This window comes from Teleopsis dalmanni, chromosome 1 (assembly GCF_002237135.1).
Source record: "Teleopsis dalmanni isolate 2A chromosome 1, ASM223713v2, whole genome shotgun sequence".
In the NCBI taxonomy this organism is placed as follows: Eukaryota; Metazoa; Arthropoda; class Insecta; order Diptera; family Diopsidae; genus Teleopsis; species Teleopsis dalmanni.
The window spans coordinates 206,597,198-206,617,816 of record NC_051846.1 but is presented as its reverse complement, the minus strand read 5'-3'; the positions used below and the strand labels follow the sequence as shown (position 1 = coordinate 206,617,816).

The 20,619-nt window shown below is 29.1% G+C and overlaps 1 protein-coding gene across 1 annotated transcript in view; it reads left to right on the top strand.

Moving 5' to 3' along the window:
* The first annotated feature begins 142 nt into the window (after positions 1-142).
* The window catches only part of LOC119671545 (frizzled-3), a 42,683-nt gene continuing 22,206 nt past the window's right edge, over positions 143-20,619 (top strand). Inside the window, exon 1 of the mRNA XM_038082234.1 lies at positions 143-396. Within this exon, the coding sequence (XP_037938162.1) occupies positions 187-396 (210 nt within the window). The 5' untranslated portion in view covers positions 143-186. The remainder of the gene's footprint in view (positions 397-20,619) is intronic.

Below are 20,619 nucleotides of genomic sequence, written 5' to 3'. Positions count from 1 at the left end.
AAGATGCTAATTTTCAAGCGGCACTTTGTTTAATTCGCAAGATCATAAAATTAAAATAAAAAAAATTCTTTGAAATATTTTTGGTGTTTTAGTAAAATAAAATAAAAATAAATTAACTGAACACGTTTAACGAAAAACAATAACAACAACAACGGCGACAACAACAACAACTGAAAGAAGTACAAGATGTTTAGCTTACGTCTTGAAATAATTTTTATTGTTATTGCAACCTCAACGTGCACAAAGACCTTGGCAGCCGGTTTGGTTGCCACACAAACCACAAATGGATTACAGTGTCAAAGGATAACAGTGACGGCATGTCAAGGACTCGGTTACAATATGACGGCCATGCCAAATTTGGCGGGACATACAAATCAGCTGGAAGCAGAATTGAGGGTAAGTTTAAAAAACAATTCCAAGTGAAGTTATATCGATACGTGTTCACTCATCTGCATTATATGTTACGTACTTAAAAGAGCTATGATCTCATACGAAATGAAGTATAGAAATACGATTATATACGATTTGATGCAAAGTAATTAAAGAGCTGTTAACGCTTACCCTGGCAATTGAACTTTGCAGCTTGTCAATTTAAATTTTTTTCTTAATGTGTTGAAACAGTCGCTGTGTGTGCTTCAAATGTACCGCCTTGGCGTATTGAAATCGCCAGTTGAGCTGTACTTAAGCGCTCTTTAATTGATGTTTAAGTTTGTGTCTGTTTATGTAGCAATTAAATGTGCATAGCTTAAACACGTACTCTTAGCAGAGTACAACTTCGAGATGCGTAGTGCGTGTATCTATTCTTGTACTGAAATGTATCTGTCTGCTTGTCTGCTTCATTGTGCCAAAAAGATCAAATACTTCAGATAAACAAACACTTGCGGGGCCATTAAATTTATTCTTAGAAGTTACGTGATCGTGAAATTTTAAGTTTCGCATGTAAAAACTTACACTGCAATACAAACTGAATAGATAGAAAAATAGATAAAAATTTAACTTTGATGTGCTAAAATACATTATTTTAACAACTAAAGTTGTGCTATTAAAATGCTCAGTTCGTTATATTGATGTACGTTCTACCAACGTTACAGTTTGCTTGAGAAAGATAACAGATTAAAGTTAACTTTTGTTCAAAATTAAGATAAAAATCAGCAGCATATATCATATTAATAGCAAACTTAACAATATTTAGATATAATATTTAATGTTGAATTAACCTCCATGTGATTTTTTGATTGAATATAAAAATAATTTCATATTTATGCTTTTTAATTTCGAAATTATACTTGCCCAGCGAAATGTCAAACTTTGCGATACTGTCAACGATCTGTCAATGACCTGTCAATAAGTTCGTTGGAGCTAACAGATTTCGAAATGTCAAAATATTAATTTCCTTCATATTGGCTGCAAGACCAATAAAACTGAAGCGTTATAAACAGGATAAAATACAAAAGTTATTGGAAATGATCGTCTTCCTGAAGATAATCATTAAAAATGGTAATAGCATTGTTTTAAAATAAACATAAAATCGACCGAAAATGTAAAATTACAAAAAATATATAACCTTAATAATTTTTTGTTCAATATAGACGATAGAATAAAGAGAATGACGTAGATATAGCATTATTAATATTAATTTATATTAGATCCTGATCCTAATGTTGATTCTCAAGGGGAGTTAAATATAGAATATAATAAAAAAAATTTATGAAAGCCATTATAATTAAAGAAATTTTGACGTATTTCTTCCTAAAGATAAAAATATAGACAAAATAAACACTTTTAAATTGAATTAATTTTATGATTACATAGAAGTAGCATGTTTTATTTTTGAATATTTCACAAAAAAACTTTAAAATAAAATAATTCTTACAAAAAATAAGAATTTTTTTTATAAACTTAAAAATTATTTGTCCTAATCTTACTTTTGTCATATAAATAAATTCTATTATTAAAAATAGTGTCGATTGTTTAATACTACTACTATTAATAATTACTTCTAACATTTTCTAACATATATTATTCTGTTAATTAACAGAAACAATAATTAAATTAGCTACATCGTGGGTAGTCTAATTCGCATATTCGGTATGAGTTTTTTTACATTACTTATTGGTGATCATATGACATTTTCTCCAATTAGACATGCAATGATAAATTTATATAATTTAATTAGTTAAGCCATTTCTACAGTACAAATCAATACAGAAATTTTTCAAATGTTACTTCCATTCTTCTTTGTAGTTCTCTGCAACATACAATTGCACCTTTACAGATAGTTCGTTGTAACTCATATCTCCAACTGTGTACTTTTAGGTACTGTAATTACATGGTTTCCTCGTTCTGTAGCGAATCCATTTTTATTTCATTTATCCCAACAACTGTCATCTGGGCATTAATAACATCATCTCATTCGTTACGATATCACTCTTCACTTTTTGTTGGTGGTAAATAATACTTGTAAAGCCAATGAAAATAGCAAAAGTTTTCATTTAAAAATTTAAGTATAAAATGCGTAAATTGTTAAAAGCAATACTATGTGTACATAGTTTTATTATGATAAAAAACGATAAAAATCGAGAATAGGTACAGCTAAATAAAAACTTTTGAGAACTTTCGTAAAAAAATGCTATAAAATTATAAAATATATTTATGGCATTTCCTCAAAAGTTTACGAGCTATGCGTTATATAAAGTTCTAGAAGTATTTATACAATATATCTAAAAATGTTTATTATATTATACACGTATATAAGCAATAATTTGGATATATAAAAGTATAAATAATTTCAAATGAACTTAAATGAAAATGATGTTAATTTCTTTAATGATAATGATTGTTATTATTATTATTATCAAGTACACAAAAGCAAACGTTTGCTTATCAACATTATTTGCTCTTATCATTAAATTGTCATTGTGCTCTTGGTGTTGTTGTTGTTGTAGTTGTCTTTTATTGACAACTGAAAAAGACAATTTCATTAAAGGCATATTTTGTAATTTCTAACTTTAATGTTTGTTTGCATTTTGTTAAAAGAAAAAATAATAACATAAAAAATTATACATGAAAATATCGAAAATCATTGGAAAAAAGTTTTTTTTTTTGTTTATCTTTAGCACCACATCATTGTATCTGTAAGATACTTTTCATGTTTTAACTTTTTTCTGTAAAATTTGAACATAATACGTATATGTTAAAAGACCTTTTGCTGTGCATAGGTGAGAATAGGCTCAGGTGTTAAAATGTAGCTACTTATACAATACGTTTATTGCAGACGTGTAGACTGAATCAGTTGACACTAAAGGCGCGTCAATTAACTTGACTTAAGTGTCTTCATTTATTGTAACCACACAACAACAATTAAAAAAACAGCAACTGCAAAAACAAATACAACAGTGTAAACACAAGTAGTTTAAAATTTCAATTTTGTCAATTTATGAATTATTTTTATTTACTTTTCAACATTTCTCAAATACAATATGTTTTATTTATTTATTTTTAAAAAAATGTTTTTTTATTATCTCTTTTTTTGCGCTTAAATACTTTGAAAGTCAAGTGCTTTGCTAAAGTTTATCTTTGAAGTGCTGTACTTACTTTTATACGGCGGCTACTTTATAGATACATTTGTAGGTAATGAGTGTATTTTTGAAGATTGATGGATTGAGAGTAACTAATTGAGTGTTTTTTGTATTTTGATTTTGTGTGAATTTTATTATAAGCGGCATCTTTGTGTTATTGTAATTGTTTTTTAATGAATTTTTTATGGATACCTATCCATATCCACACAAATGCGTCTTACTCATATACTATATATGTATGTAGCTATACATACATATGTTGTATGTCAGTAGAATGTACATTGAAATATAGATAATATAATTTTAATTTTATTCGGTTTTCTTTTTCTGGTTGTATTTTTGTTTGTCATATTTTGCGGCACATTTGATTTAATAAATGTTTTATTCACATTTCTCTTTGTCTGAATATAGAGTTTAGACTTAAAAGTTAAGCTCATTCTTTACACTTAACGCTTTAATGTGATGTGGTTCCAGAAAAATAATTTTTTTTTAGTGTGTAATAATTTTTTTTAATTCAGGCTTTAAATATGGAGTAAACCTTTGTAAAAATGTTAGTAAAAATAATTTTTCTAGACGAAATGTTTTACTTTACATTGCTAGTAAATATAATTTCATCAAAACTCTTGATTGACTTTTTGTTGTTTGTGCGAAAATATTTTAAATGTCAATCATTAACATATCAATCATTATCGTGTTAATTAAACCAAATACAAGAATTGATGGTTTGCCAAAACAGTTTAAAGACTTTTTGATTGATTTGCTTTTGTTTTCATTACAAATAGAAACTCACCACGACTGTGTTAGCTTTTTGGTGAACTGGAAAATTGCATTATTATTCATTTGTTCAATTTATACACACATAAAAAATTATACAAATATTATTTACAATATTGTTACATCCATTTGAGTTTCTAATCAGAGCATTGGACATATAGAGGCTTGCTTTAAAGTAGGTGAACATATACAAAATAATTGATTAACAATTTATTGTTAAGTGCATTGATAACAATATTGCCGGATTTTAAGAACTATATACAATTAATTAAGCATTTTTAATTTTTAGAACTCGTAATTATACATATATGTCTCATTAGAAACATAACATTTCTATATATATTAATATATTACTAATCAAATATTAAATAGTGTTACATAGCAAATTACTATACATTTCGATCTCTATTGCATTTCACCTACATATTAAAAAATTTGAACGAATCAATCAATACTTTACATTAATTTTTTTTTATGAACCTATCTTACCAACAATTTTCTTAAAAATCGGTTACATTTTAGCTGAATCATATCAAAAAATGCATACACTAATTCACCATGAAAACCTTAATTTTATTCTTTAAAAAAAAGTAATTTTTAGTAAAAAGCTATTGATTAAAAAAAAACGTTGAAAAAGAAAAATCTTAATGCTTGTCTGTTGTCTACCGACAGAATTATCGAAACCGCTTTTAAATTCGGCATAAAAGTCCATTAACACCTTTAGCTGCTTTCTTCCCATCTTTCACGGCACATACCTTATCACAACCTTTTTCTGTTCTCTACCTTGCCGTTCCGTCATCATCTTTAGTAACAAATAAAAAAAAAAATTTTAAATAAAAAAAAATTGAAAATAAAAAAAATTCAAATCAAAAGAAAATGTTTTCAAGACTTCAGAAGAGAATCGTTTTCTTATAAGCCGCAACTGAATTCTACTGAATGCTTGTCTGCCACACTGAACTGCTCCATACTTATCGTCATTATTTCCATTCCTTTGCGCTTGTTTCTGTATCTTCTTACTTCACTCTATTAAGGTATATTTGTTGTTTTCCATGTTATGCTCGTATCTTTCCTTATCTGCTGCTGCACTTAGGAATACCCTTGGCGCGATATCGAACTGAAACCTTCAGGGTTTACATTGGTAACGCCTATTTTTTTGGCCTACACGGCAGCAGCCTCAATTTGGAGTTACTTTTGTGTTCGGTTTCTTTGCTTTATTTAGTAATTTAAGTGTTTAAATTTTTGTAAATTAGTGTTTTTCGCTGCATAATGATGCTGATGGAACAATATCTCAGTCCAATGGGATTTTTTGTTATGCTTATACTGCCGGTTCGTTTATTCCTCGCATTTAGAGTAGTTTTTAATTTCGAAATTCTTTGGAAGACAACTGTTTTAATGGCGCTTAATTATTATTTTATGTTATTTTGCATTTTTGTAAGATGAAGTTTTTGTTTTACTTTTAGAGTTTAGAGTTTTTTTGAAAATCATTGAAATTAAGTCATTTCAATTATTTTTTGATTTTATGTGTACGAGTAATTTGATAGCAATTATGTTAGTTGATATCAACAGTTGAAAAAAAACTATTATACTAAATTGTAGTGCACTAATTCACAACATCTAATAATAAGTACATATTAATAATTTGGAATTTTTTAGAAAATTTACTTGTAGCTAAATTATAGTCTTCAAAGATATAACCCTGAATTTAAATTCGGAATAAATACTACAATAACGCCCATGTCCAAATTTTGACAATAAAGTATGTATTTTTTAAAACCAATTTAAAAAGTTGTATATTATCTACTTTTGACCAATTAACCTGTTTAAAAATATGTAAAGAATAGTTTCCTTAAACAACCACGTATGTTGATTCTAAAACAGAATCTCATACCAGGATGTGTGATAACTATGTATGCGATACTTGAACAGAAGAGGAAAATCTGTCGTCACTATAACCAACTATACACAATCAAACTTCCCCATAACTCGAATTTCTATAACTCAAAATAAAGTTCAACAGGGTTTGGAGAGCAAATTACCTACAATCACAAAAAATACTTTAACTTGAAGTCTCCATAAGTCGAACCCTTTCTTTGCAAAATGGTATTTCGAGTTATGGAAGTTTGACTATTTTACTATTTCATATTATTGAAATATAAATTATAAAATGTAACGACATTCTTCGTCTTAGGCCGTGTGTGAGTTCAAGTAAATTGACTGCACACTGCACTTATGTCAATATTTATTTATTGCACTTATTTATTATTTTTGGTTAAAAGTTTTCAAGTTTATTTATTAAACATCTTTTAAAATTTTCACAATTGTAACATCTAAATTACCTAATTTTTATCTAATTTACCCTACTCGAAATTCTGGTAAATACCAACATGCGCTGCTATACCGACATAACATACTATTTCCCTCAATTTACCATCAATTTACTCGAATTCGCACACGGTCTATATAATATACTATTTTGATTTGAAAATTTGAAAATTTTAAATTATATATCTGTTAACATATTTTTGTGTAAAAGAAAATAAATAAAACATAATAATAAGGATTGAGCTAATTTCAAGGAAAGGAGTTTCACTTCTGTGTAAATAAAGGTACAAATTATTTTTTTTTGTGTTAATCCTTTTTTATTAACCATTCATCTGAGTGAGTCACCAAAGTTTTTTGTAGAGTTGATCTACCACTCGAATAAAATTCACAGGTCCCGCATTGTTTTATATTTAATCTTCTAATTTATTTACTCGTACAACAACGGCAATAACTTTATGTAAATCAAAATCAAATATGAGATTTTTTTTTGAAATAAAAATAAAAATAAAAAAGATTTTTTAAATACTCCAGCGGCAGCGAGGAATGAACATTCTACACAACACACAATAACTCATCATAAATTTTTAAAATGTTCAGAAACATTAAACAGCTGTAGTAGTTCTTCCACAACTGCCGCTACTACCACAAAACGAAGAAAAAAACTAAATTTATTTCCTACTTCACATAAAAGAGGCGAAATAAAAACAAAAACAAAAACAGAGGAACCCAACAACACCGCACAGCAACAAAATAATAACCACACAAATAAGATCAAAGCAGAAAAATGGCATTTTCTCTCAACCACAACAGCATTATTAACATCATTATAGGTTCATTCATTATGATCGACGACATCATTAGCATACAGAAATGTATTTTTTTTTTTGTTGTATACAAGCAAGTGTGTATTATCATCATCAAAGGGAATCCTACGAGATCAAACAAATTTATATGCAATGTGTGCATACATGCAACTATAGCTATGTATATATAAGCGCAAAACATATTCCTAGTTCATTGTATTTGCTATAAATAGCATTGTTTTTGTTTTTCATACTCTTCTGTTTTTTAAGCTATAATAACTTTAAAAGAACCTTTTATTGTTGTTGTTGTTTATTGAACGTCTCTTAAAAGCTAAAGCATTTATAACTGTGGTTGTTGTTTTTGTTTTTTCTTTTTGGTATGTTTAAGCAGACCATTGCGAAATTCCTTTTTCAACAAATAAATTTGTATCCAAATAAAAACGAAATAAGTTTTTCCGCTAAACTGACATGCAAATTAAATGATTTTTCTTGGTTTTTGTGTTAAACAAAATCAAAACTATGCGTACATCTTCTCTGCTCTCGCCCGTCTGCAGTGCAGAGTTTTGAAAGCATTTTGAATTTAGTTTGATTTTCTTTCAACGATTTCAACTTTTGCAAATTTATGTTTGACTTCACACAATTTATTGCCCACAAAATGATTCATTAGCAATCTATTTTGCCAGTTGTGGAAATAACTTTTTAACGAACTGAACTCAGATTCAGATACTTTGTGTGACTTGACTTGGCTTGGCTTGGCTTGGCGTACGTACCGCTCGACACGCAAATATAAAATTCTTTCCATTTACTGTGCCACTTTAAAAACAATAACAATTCATTTAATGTCAATTTAATTAATTTTACTACAATATCAATTTGTTTTTGTTTTATTGTTATTGTTTCTTGTTTTTGTTTTATTTTCTTGTTTTTGTATCGAAGCGCACTTAACCCGTCTCGTGCCACTAAGTGCAGCACACCCACTTAAGTAAACTTTTTGCTTCTTTGCCTGCGTTTTGTGTGCGCTTAAAAACTTTTATTTGCAGAGCATTTTGTCAACATTATTTTACATACATACATACATACATACATACAAACACATATATCAGTTTATTTGTATTTTATTCCATGCATTAAAGAAATATATAATTTACGGTATGTTTTGTTATTGTTTTTTTTTATTATACATTTGGAGGCTTTATTTGTCTATTGTCATTTCATATGAAAAAAAAAAATGTCAAACGCTTTTTTGCCGCTTGTGCCGACATTACCTTGTCATGTGTATGTCATATCGCAACCACTGATAAAACCAACAACGTCTAATAAACATACAACAACAACAACACCAACAGCAACAAAGTTAAAAAGTTGCCTACTTACTCACACACAATCACACTCACACACACACACACAATTGAATTAAGTAAAATGCTCGCAGTTGGGTTTTGCGTCTACGCGCTTTGTGAACTTGTTGGATTTGCTGGCATTATGGGACTTTAAATATGACAGATCACTTTTTATTCGAATGCACGGGACTGACTATTGACTGTTGACTGTAAGCCAAGAGCTGTGGCTGGCATTCATTAACAGTAAATGCTTAACCATAATTATTTTTATTTTTTTAACAGAATACAGAATAGTTACAATGTACTTAAAGGGGCTTACAAATGTTTATTTGGGAAATTCCTAGAAAAAAAAAGTTTTTTTTTTGATTATGAAAGATGAAAGGGAAATATTTTAACCCTTTTGTTTGATCGTTGACATATTTGGTACATTTTATATGTATGAATTTGATTTGATTTCTTGGAAATGAAATATGATATCATATGATATCGAATATTGAAGAAAATAAGAAGAATTTATTGATAATTGCATTTATGTCAAAATTTAATATCTGCAATTTGTGCTTAATTGTGTTTTGAAGAAATATGAGGGTTTGGTCATATGATAAAGAACAATAAAAAGTGATAGTGATCGAGGTGAAAACGAAAATGAAAAAATATATACCAAAATCTTTTTAAATAGAAAAATAATGAAAGTGAATTATTATAATTATAAATAGATCTAATATACAAGTATATATATATAAAATTCATAGTTTTTCGAAAAATAGAATGATAGTTATAGTTTACTTCTAAGTAACAATATTTTCATATATGCGAAGCTCATTTAATAATATTTACACTAGTGTTTACATTACGACAACTAACCCATTAAAAAATACACTCTCTTGATTCAGTTATCTCAAACATTCTTACTATCATAATTAGTGAAACACATTTAAAGAATCTTGTACTCGACAATAGAATTATTGTCTTATTCTGCTGTTCTGACCCACTTGTCTCAAATATTGTTGGGTGGTAAATGCGACTAATTGTTACATAATTAGCAAATTAACATAATTTCGTAATTGTATTAATTAAAATATTGTAAAGATACTATAAAAAAACTTCAAAGTCTCATTAAATATATATTTAAATTCTTAAGCATGGTATTTAAAACAAAACTCTTCTCAAAAGCACTCAGTAAATGTAAAATTACCAGTAGTATGTTCAAGTAATATAAATTTGAAAAATAATAATATACATCTAAAAGCTTTTACGTATAAGTATAAAGCTAAGAAAAAGATACTTTTGTTATAAACTCTAGTAACATACTATAAAAAGAAAATTCTACGATTACAAACATTAATTATAGTCAAAATTATTTATATTTACATAAAAAAATGATGATTAAAAATCGATGATAATATATTCAGAAAGTCTAATATTGACTATTAAACACGTATTCCGGAATTTCGCATTTTTATGTCTATATATATAGAGATATGTGTACATGTAATATTTATATATTGATATGTATAATAAAATTACTTTTCAATTACTTAGCTATCATTATAAAAATTAAATTTTAATTCACATATATACGTAGCTGTAATATAATTTTATAACGTCATAGACTATCTATATGACATTATGGCTTATCTGTATTAAAAGAAATCTAAAAAAATTATAGATAAAAAGAAATCAGCATTAATTATAGATTAAAAAATAAAGTGTTTTTATTTGAATTTAGTTAAGTTTAGTTAGGTGATTCAATTTACCTACATGCCGCAAAGGTAAACTTTAACTAGGGCAATTTACAATTAACGCATTTCAATTAACGATAATTGCAGAAATGTTTACACTATCGTAACACATTTAGCAACCAACGAAAGAATAAAAAAAAAAAAGAAAGTATTAAAAAGTGTTACAAGTAAGTTTAAGAACTAAAATAATAAAATAAATTTAAACTCAACCAAAGAATGTATAGAAATATATTTAAGCTACAGTTCAAAGTAGATCAGGCGCCTTTAGCATTATAATTTCATATTTTTCGATAATATTTGCTAATACTCGTATATATATATATATACTTTCCCTGTTTCTTAAGTAAATAAACAAATGCTTTGTTAAAAATCACAAACACATGGTTCTGTCTCTAACATAACTGATTGATGAAGCGTGCTTAAAGACTTAAATAATATTTAATTTGGAACATAGGCATACCAAAGTATTCCGCGCCTCTAGAGACGATTACTCACTGCTTGACACTAACCTTACAAAAAAAAAAGAAAGAAAACAAATAAAAATTTGGAAAACCCGTACTCCTTGTATTGAGAATTAAAATCATACTTTTAAGATTTTAAGACGAAGCGGTAGATTTCTAAAACCCCATGGACTTTCTTTATATATTTGGTCATTTTCAAAAATACTTTTAACTTGCGTTGTTGTTTATTTATAAATGTAAATTTTTATTCGAATTTTTATCAAATTTAATGCCAGTGATAAAATTATATCATAAGTAGAAAAAAACAAACAAAAATTTGCGCTATCAATACTTCAAAGAAAGCACTTCATCCTTTTTAAATCCATTTTGCCGAAAAATTTTTGAGATAACAAAGTCGCTTTGTACTTGTTTTTTTTTTTATTTAGAATTTTATTGTTGTTTTTTTTTTGTATAATAATGACTAATATTTTAAGTAAACCCGCCAGACAAACGATTGAATCGGCATAGAAACCCACAAATGGACTTTTATTATTTCATATCTCGACAATGTATAGAAATATACAAACGTTTTATGTATTTCATATTTATTTACTATTATTTTTTTATTATAATTTATTTTTTTTTTTTTGTTGTGAGTTTACAAAAATTATTTGTTATTTGTGTTTGACAGTTGCGTTTAAATCCAAAGAAAACATTTTTTCAACATAGGAAATCGACAAAGGCAAACACAAAATATCAAGAAGTATTAAATTTTATATAAAAATGATAAGCACTAAAATCTTTTGTTAACAGTAAAATATAAAATTGTATAAAAATTACACACCAGATATAAATTCAGAAATATATAATCATATAAATATATATGTATAGATATATCATAGCAACATTGGCAGGCAGTATCTGGCGGCGCCACTTTTTACGATTATTGTAAAAGGATTTTCGAAATGCTGATATTTGTATTGATATCACTAGTAATGGCTTATATGGAATTTGACCCATATTACCTCATTCATATCTTCAAACTAAATTTTACCAAAGCGGCAAATAAATATGAATGTTTCCATGCTTTTGACGTATCTTTTTTGCTTTTTTAGTACAACAACAATACACCATATTGTTGCATGCAAATCACGTCAAATGACCAAAATTGCGATTTTGAATCTTTCATGTTTCATGTTCACATATTAAAATTCTAAACTTAGCCAAAAAAAAAAGTTCAAAAAACCGGCAAAGCTCCACAAATGAAAAATTTGTGTAAGAAATTGCCTGCAGATCAGTTAAGGCCAATTTGTGTGTGTGGCAAACGCGATCGACGTGCTCAGATAAAAGCCCAGTCAGTCCATGCAACACTCACTGCAAACAGCGAGATCTGCGAGTTAAGTGTGGATTCGCAAATAAAATAAATTTAAAAAAATATTGTCAATTCGATCGCTTTTTTTTATTTGGTATTTTATATAGGCGACTGCAAGTACTTACTATAGTTGAAGATATCTAAATATCTGAAGTATATATTTGTTCCTTTTTTCAATTTCCAATTTTTATTTGTATCTTCTCTGGTGCTCTGCATTTTTTGTTGGGTTAATTTTATTGTTTGCAGAACGAGTTGAATAATTTTGTATCTACTATGTATTCGGTTGCACTGAACTTGCGCACAATGAACTTGTGCTGATTTTATACGGCGAAAAATGCAAATAATGGTTTTGCAGGTGTACCTGCCAGCAGAAGGTAATGTTGTGTGGATGCTGCTTCTGTAAATTCCGAAGTTAAGAAAATGGAAAAAAAAATACAACTTAGGGATACCTTTACTATACATTATATCGGAGAGATTTTCTAAATTTCTTGATTACACAATCTGAACTAGTTTAGGAACTTAACTTGATATTGGGGAAAAAGAAGTCTTTACTCAAGAAGCGTATGATCGCTTATGCTTTAGTTTAATTAAGAAGATGTTAGTTCAAGCATTTATATTGGTGAAGAAGAAAGAACTTCACTGTTTATGAAAACTCTACTCTAATAACTCTACTCTAATAAGTTATTTTGATAAGATCATTCCAGTAAATTATTTTGAAATCTGGTATATGTAAGTGACTCCTTAAAATCTGTAAAACGTTACAAAAGGAATGATACCGATATAATTCGATACACTGATATTCTTCGCCTTTTCAGTTTTTAAATATTTAGACATATAAAGATATAATAACAAATTAAACTTTTGATTAAAGGTTATGAAACGAACCTAAAATTGGTATAGAATACACGCTTATCATATAAGTCATACATATAGCTATTGGTCTGTATTATTACTAATTGAAGCAAGAACTAATATTTTTATGGTACACTAGATGTACACTATGATTTGTACAACAAAACCCACTTGAGCACAAATAATGGTCGATTCTAATTATACCAGGAATAAAAAATTGATATATTCGTCATAGTAGAGGTACCAACAAAACAGTTATAAAGACTAAAATAGTCGACACAGAGATCAGTACAAAAAAAAACAAACAAAAGTCCTTCATTTAAGTAAAAGTGAACGACCCTAGCAAGTCTTTAAACTTAATTGACAACTTAATGTTCCTAAAATTAAACAATGAACAATCTCTTAAGTCGATGAAAACGCTGATATAAAATCTTCTAACAATTAAAGATGAGCACCTACACATAAGCTGAAACAAAGCTTGTTCCTACTTAGCAAAGCCCAATATGACAAGTTTGGCATCTTGTCAAAAAGTTTTACGAATGTCAGAATTCGAAATTTCTATAAAAGTTCAACAATCTTTCCCCGATAACGCTACTACAAATCGAGTGTACTTTTTACCGTTGATGTGCACTTGGTAAGATTAAACTATTCCACAATACCATGACCTGCCTTTTCATCCCTTTGTCAATATTATTGTGTCGTTTTTGTATAACATTTTTTCATTCCACTGCCAGGCGAGCCAAAAGACTTATATTTCAAATAAGATTTTCTAGCTTTATCCTTATTAGACGATGCTAGATCAACTAGATAGTCAAAATAAATCATAAACCCAGACCCTTATAAAAGCTAAACCTTTTCTACCTTTTTATTTATTTATAATCTTAGATTCCAATTCCAATCAATTAAAGATAAAAAAATTAGAGAAATAGTTCTCTGAAGAGAACAGCTATACTAAAAAAATTTACTTATAACCAATTAACTTTGTTTTAAAAAAACTAAACCCAAACTATATATGTGTTAGGTTGAAAAAACTTTGTTTATACGCTACTTGGACAGAAGAGGAAACTCTGCCGCCACTGTAACCATATGTGGTAGGTTCAAAACTTAAAATCTCTCCAACCCTATATATGATATGCAAATGAATCACCTCATTAGGATGCCGTCCTATCTTTCTACGCATTTCTTGTTGGATTTTCGACAAAATTTTATATATAGTAAACATTATATATTTTAAATTAAATCATAAAGAAACAATTATTCTTGACGTATGGTGCAAAAAGAGCACATTAGTAGTTTCCCAATGAAACGTCATTGATGTTGCCGCAGTCTTCATTATTTCAAAGTATGAAAGTAACATTTATTGTTGTATGTTATTCCTTAATAGCAAGTATCTCACATTTTTTACTATTTCTTTCTTAACTATAATAATTAAAAATAAAAATATATAATGCAGCTACTGCCGCTGTTTGCCTCCTGCTGCCATTCTACATTAATAGCATAGAATTTATTTAACTACAATTACCACAAACGTAATTTGTGTTGAAATTTCCAAGTAACATTGTTTAAATTGACGAATGTTACAAAGGAAAAATATTTTACGTAAAAATTTAAGATCTTTTGCTCTTCAAAGCACCACCATTGACCGACAACAAAAACTGTGCGGCAAACAGAACGTATCTGAGCACCAAAGACATACATCAGTGTCATGATCATCATTTTCAGCAACAGTTGAGGCAATTTAATAAACAAAAAAGAACAAATAAAATATTTATCTGCAACCGAAGAGCAATTGCAGCGCTGAACAGTAACTCAGCTTGTCAAGTTGATATGGAATATAAACTACACCGAAACAGCAGTGCAGTTCTATGGCAATCCAAAAAACAAAGGTAAAATATAACTCAAAGATATATTCACAAGCCGAAAAGATACAGATACAAACTGGCATACTTCTTTCCACTTGGTTTTACTGACTCGGTGTATAAGCTGAGTTTAAGTGCTCGAAATATAGCAACTTTTTAACTTTTTAACTTGTTAAAAACAATGAAAAATTAAATTTTCATGTGAATTCAATTATTTAAGTCATTAGTACGTGAAACGCACTAGTTACTTTATATCTAAAGATTTTTTTGTGTTTTGTTTTGGTCTGATTATTTTTTTTTTTTTCTGTTAATTTTTGAATTTATTTTTGTAACATTTTGTTTACCTTCGTTTATAAAAAAAATGCCATAAAAATAAAACAAAGCAAAAAAAATATTAATTTTTAAAATATTTTGTGTTAAAATACGCACATCTTTCATTTGTATGCACTTGTATTTTTGTATCTTTTGAAGCAGCAGACAAGAGGACCGAAAAAATTGCACAAAAAACCATGAAACTAAAAGGAATGTTTTTCAAATACCGCATAAGGCATTAAAATGCTTATGCCTAGCAATGCCCGGCAATGTTGGATTCATTGTATCTTCGCAAGCGAGTTTGTGGCTTAAGTTTTTTGTTTTACAGATGCTCTTCTTGTGCCAACGAGTGAGGCAATTTTGGTATGTCTTGTGCGCATAATCATTTCCTTTAAACCTGTAGAATTTTTTCAACTGTTTTTCCAGACTTAAAACAAAGTTGAATGCTTTGAGAAACACACGTAATGAAGCAAATAAAAACAAAAAATATATATAAAATTAAGTCAAAACAAAAAGCATTAAAATCGTTGGAATATAAAAAAAGAAGTCATATAAACAGCAAGGCACACCCTTCGAATGTAATTGAAATCTTTAGTAATTTAGTAATAATTATAAAAAAGATATAAGATATATAAAAAAAAAACTAAATGAACAAGTCTTATAACTATTTCATGCAAAGAAAGACTTTTAAAGTTAAATCTTCTTCTTCTTATTTGGCACTACAGTCCAGTGTGCACCTTGATCTTGTGCAGTTGTTTTCCAATTCAGAACTCCGAGCTTTCTGGCGTCTTCGTACCTCTTCGTTTTCGTCTTCGTTTTCTTTCCATCTCAGCTTCCGTCTGCCTCTATGCCTTGTTATTATGGGACTAACATCAAATATGTTGGCCGGATTTCTTTCAGGTCCCATTCTTACAACATGAGCTGCCCATTACAGTCTTTGTGCTTTGACAAATCTTACTATATTTTCATATATTTTAAGCAAGTTAACAATTTCGTTGTTTGTTCGTCTTCTGAATGTCTCGTCGTCTTCAACGATAAATAAACATATTAAAAATATTAAGCTTAATTTTTAAGTTACTTACTTACTTTCGTTGAATAGCCCCCGCCAGCCAGCCCGATTAGTTGCTTGCTATCGCCAGTTAGCAGTACGAAACGTCCCCAAATCGTTGGCTGCCGTTCCTTCCACCGAAGATGCGGTCGTCCTCCACTGCGTTTTCCATCTATTGGTACCGCATCAAACACCTTTCTAGCCGGAGTACTTTATTTCATTCGTACGACATGCGGTCGTCCTCCACTGCGTTTTCCATCTATTGGTACCGCATCAAACACCTTTCTAGCCAGATTGCTTTCTTCCATTCGCATGACATGTGGACGTAATCTACCGCGTTTCCTACCTGCGGGTACCGAATCAAACACCTTTCTAGCCGGATTGCTTTCTTCCATTCGCACGGCATGACCAAGCCAGCGAAGCCGCTGAATTTTTATTAAACTCAAATAATCTATTTGTGATACTAAAGATAAATATTTCGAACCATTTTTTTTATAACCAAGATTAAAGTTGTCCGTCCAACGGCTTAAAGTAAATGAAATGACCTACCAAAAATTTGTAGACTTTTCGAGTGGAAAAACATAATTTAGCGCTTCGCGAAGCCATCGAAAGGAATGAGCGAACGTAATTACATGGCAATTAACTTAATTGAACTGCTGCGCGCCAGCGCGTGAGTATCTACACAAGACTTCAAAAAACCTTAAAAAAATGTATTTAAATGCAAAAGATGCTTTTGCAATACATCTTTTGTGTTTCAGTGTCTCTGCCTACTGCTATTAAGGCACAAAATGACTCTTTAGCTGGGCTGAAGCATATTTTCTTATACTCGTAATTAGGCAACTTAAGAAACAATTTACAGATATGCTTTGTGCTGCAGTACGAGTACACTGAAAAATTTCAACGCTAAAAAAGACAAACATTAAAGCGAATTAAAAAACCGTAAATTTTCAAAAATAAAAAACACAAACTAAACATTAAGTAGAAAAACTCATTGTATCTTACGAAAAGTAACATTAACTGCACGAACGTCTTTACTGCATGTCAACACGCCACTTCAGCACATACGGAAAGATGCATTCGCTGTCAATATGAGATTGTTGTCAACCATGTATCTATCTTTTAGATTCTATACAAACAAATGTATTTGTAGGGCGAGGCACTATTTTTGCACTACTTCACTTCATAAATATAGGTTTTTCTCTTGATGCTCAGTTCGAGTCTGGATTGAAGCCTGAATATTTATGAGTAGACAAACACTTTAAATTGTAATTTGTTTGCACCTTTTTTTTTCAACTATTAAAACTGGTTGTGGCTGCTTTGAAAGATACTTTGAGAAAAAAAACTATAAACTATAAATTTGATTTATGAGAAACTATACATATTAAATACTGCCGAAGGCACTGTTTAATATGATAAGTATTTTAATAGTGATAAATTGCAACTAAATGTATATGTTTTAAGAAACACACAGTAGATATTTGAATATTTGAAAATGGTTTAATACTACTACAATACATTTTCGCCGAAGATACAAAATGCAAAATAAAAGATTTATAATATTTGTGGTTTAATTTTTAAGCTGATAGAAGTTCAAACTAACTGAAAAATAATGAATCGATTTATATTAGAATGGCAACTTAGAAGTCGCCTACTTATTGTTATATGAAGTCTTCATCTAAAATGGACATATTTTATTTGTTGTAGTTGTTGTTGTTGTTGTGGTTTGAGTTGGTGCTATTGCGTACTCTTAACCTTTTGTGGCTGGAACGCTTACCCCTTCCCCATACTAAACTTTAACTATACAAGAATCATTATCATTTTTTTATCTTCTAACTGATGACGGACCGTAGATCAGCATATCTTCCTGAGAGTCCAGAAGTGGACTTGAGGATTGTTAGGACGGGGTTAAGTATCAACTTTAGTGAATAATTTTAGAGCTCTGTCTCTGATATATTTTTTCACTGAGTCGATTCTTAGATCTCTATGCATGTCTGTTGTTCTAATATACCAAGGAATCTTAATTAGTCTTAATTAAAGCCTGATTTTGTGCTATCTGTAATTGCTTTATGGCAGTATTTGAGGCTTTGCTGTATGTTACACATCCGTACAGTAGTGCTGGCCTAACTACTTGAATATATAATAACTTTCTATTTTTAAGGTTATGCTTTTATTATGTATTGTGTTCAGGAACTATTTTTGGACATTTAAACTGAAGCTATAAAAGCTATCTTCTACAAACATTAATTTTATATGGAAAAAACAACTTAATTTCACTACGTTAAAACAAAGATGAAATTAAGATTTTAACGAAATTAAGGTGTGTCTTAACAGAGTATTATCCTTCCTTCTATTTTCCATGTAAACTCTTTCATTCTAGTTACAAAAATCTTATTTTAATGTTATTGTAAATTTTATGCTCCATATATGATCTTACTAAAGTCAAATTTGAATACAGTTAATTAGAAAAGAATTCAATACTAATGTTCTTCTTTTTACTTTTCATCAATTAAAATTCCAATTGAACTAATTTAAACTTTAAATTCCATTTGAAATTGCACCGGTAAGTCAAAACCCATTGAAGTACTTTTCGTATTTAATTGACAGTTACTGTCAACGTGCCAATGACATAAGTCAAGCCAATAATCAAGAAAAAAAGTGAATAAATCAAAATTAAACACTTGAAAATGTCCGTAAAGTAAGGAGATGAAATTTTTGTAGATAAACAGCAATTGTCATTCAAAAGTGAAGTAAAAATCGAAATTGAAAAGCTGCCAAAACAAACGAGAAGAGTCACATTTACTAAACCCCAAAGCAGAAAACTTCAATAAAAAAGTTATTTCAAATAAAAAAACGAATTAAAATAAGCAGGTAAAATAAAAACGAATTGTTTTATGCTTAAAGAGAACGATAAGCTCAAAGAAAAAAACACACAAAACTAAGCGTAACAACACAGATACAAGTTACAAGATACTTTTGGCGCAATGCTAAACCACCGCGGCAGACGATTCTGAATATATATTCGCCAATGCAATATGTAAGTACATATAATCACTTACGTATTTGAATATGTATATTTGTGCCCGTATAACAGGCTAATGTATGTACAGGCTAAGTATGTCAAATGCACTTCTCTGCTTGCCTTTCGATAGCATTGACTGAGTTTGCATTGAGTTTGTATTGAGTTTGCCGCTTCATACAAAAGCAATTGCCATTTAAGTTGCAGTGCATAAGACCATAAGGAAAAAAAAGCCAACTGCAGTAAAAGTATCTGCATAATTGCATACACGTCCAAAGCCATACTTGACTTTTTCAATTGTGTTACTTGGTTGTTGACTATTATAAGTACGAGTTTGCGGTGCAAGTCAATTGTTAACTGCAAAAATAAAATCGAAAAAATATAATAAAAAAGTGATAAAGAAAAATATAATGCAAAAAATTCTTGTTTGCCATTTAAAGTCTTCTGACAGTTTCGTACATGTGCCAGTTGGAATTGTCAATTGAAACGTTGACATTTTGTCACTTGATGCGACCTGCAGCAACCGAACAATGTCTTCTGGGATTTTTTAAAACCCTTTTATAGACTCTAATATCTTTCAGATCGTTTATTTTACAAGTTTTTCTATAAACTATATTTATTATATATCTACTGCAACATTTTCCATTCCCTAGTCCAACTTGTGAATTTGTGTCGAGAGCAAAGTATAAATTACATTTAAGAAGCTTCATTGGTACTTGAGATACAATTTCATTTCCACTTTGGCACAAATTCTTTTTTTTTCTATCTTTAATGATCGAACTAAGCTGTGATCTCACCGAGGATTTGGCAAGAATTTTTTTACCTGTTTGCTAGACTTAAATTGAAATTTCTATTTCTGAATGGGTTGAACTTGTCCCAAATTTATTGTCTTTTATCATTTTGCCGCAATCATATTAATTATGCAAACTGCCGCATTTTGTTTTAAAGTCAAAAATTAGTATAATTAAAAACAAAGTATAAATTAAATAAAAAACTGCCTACGCAAAAAAGTTTTGTATCTATGTCAGTTTGTCAGTATATCGCAAGCCAGTCAGATTTTATATCTTCTTTTACAGTTTTTTGATTGGTAGATGAACGATTTGTGGTACCGCCAACTTATTTCTCTTTGATTACTGCTTTTTTAAAGTAATCTAATAAAAA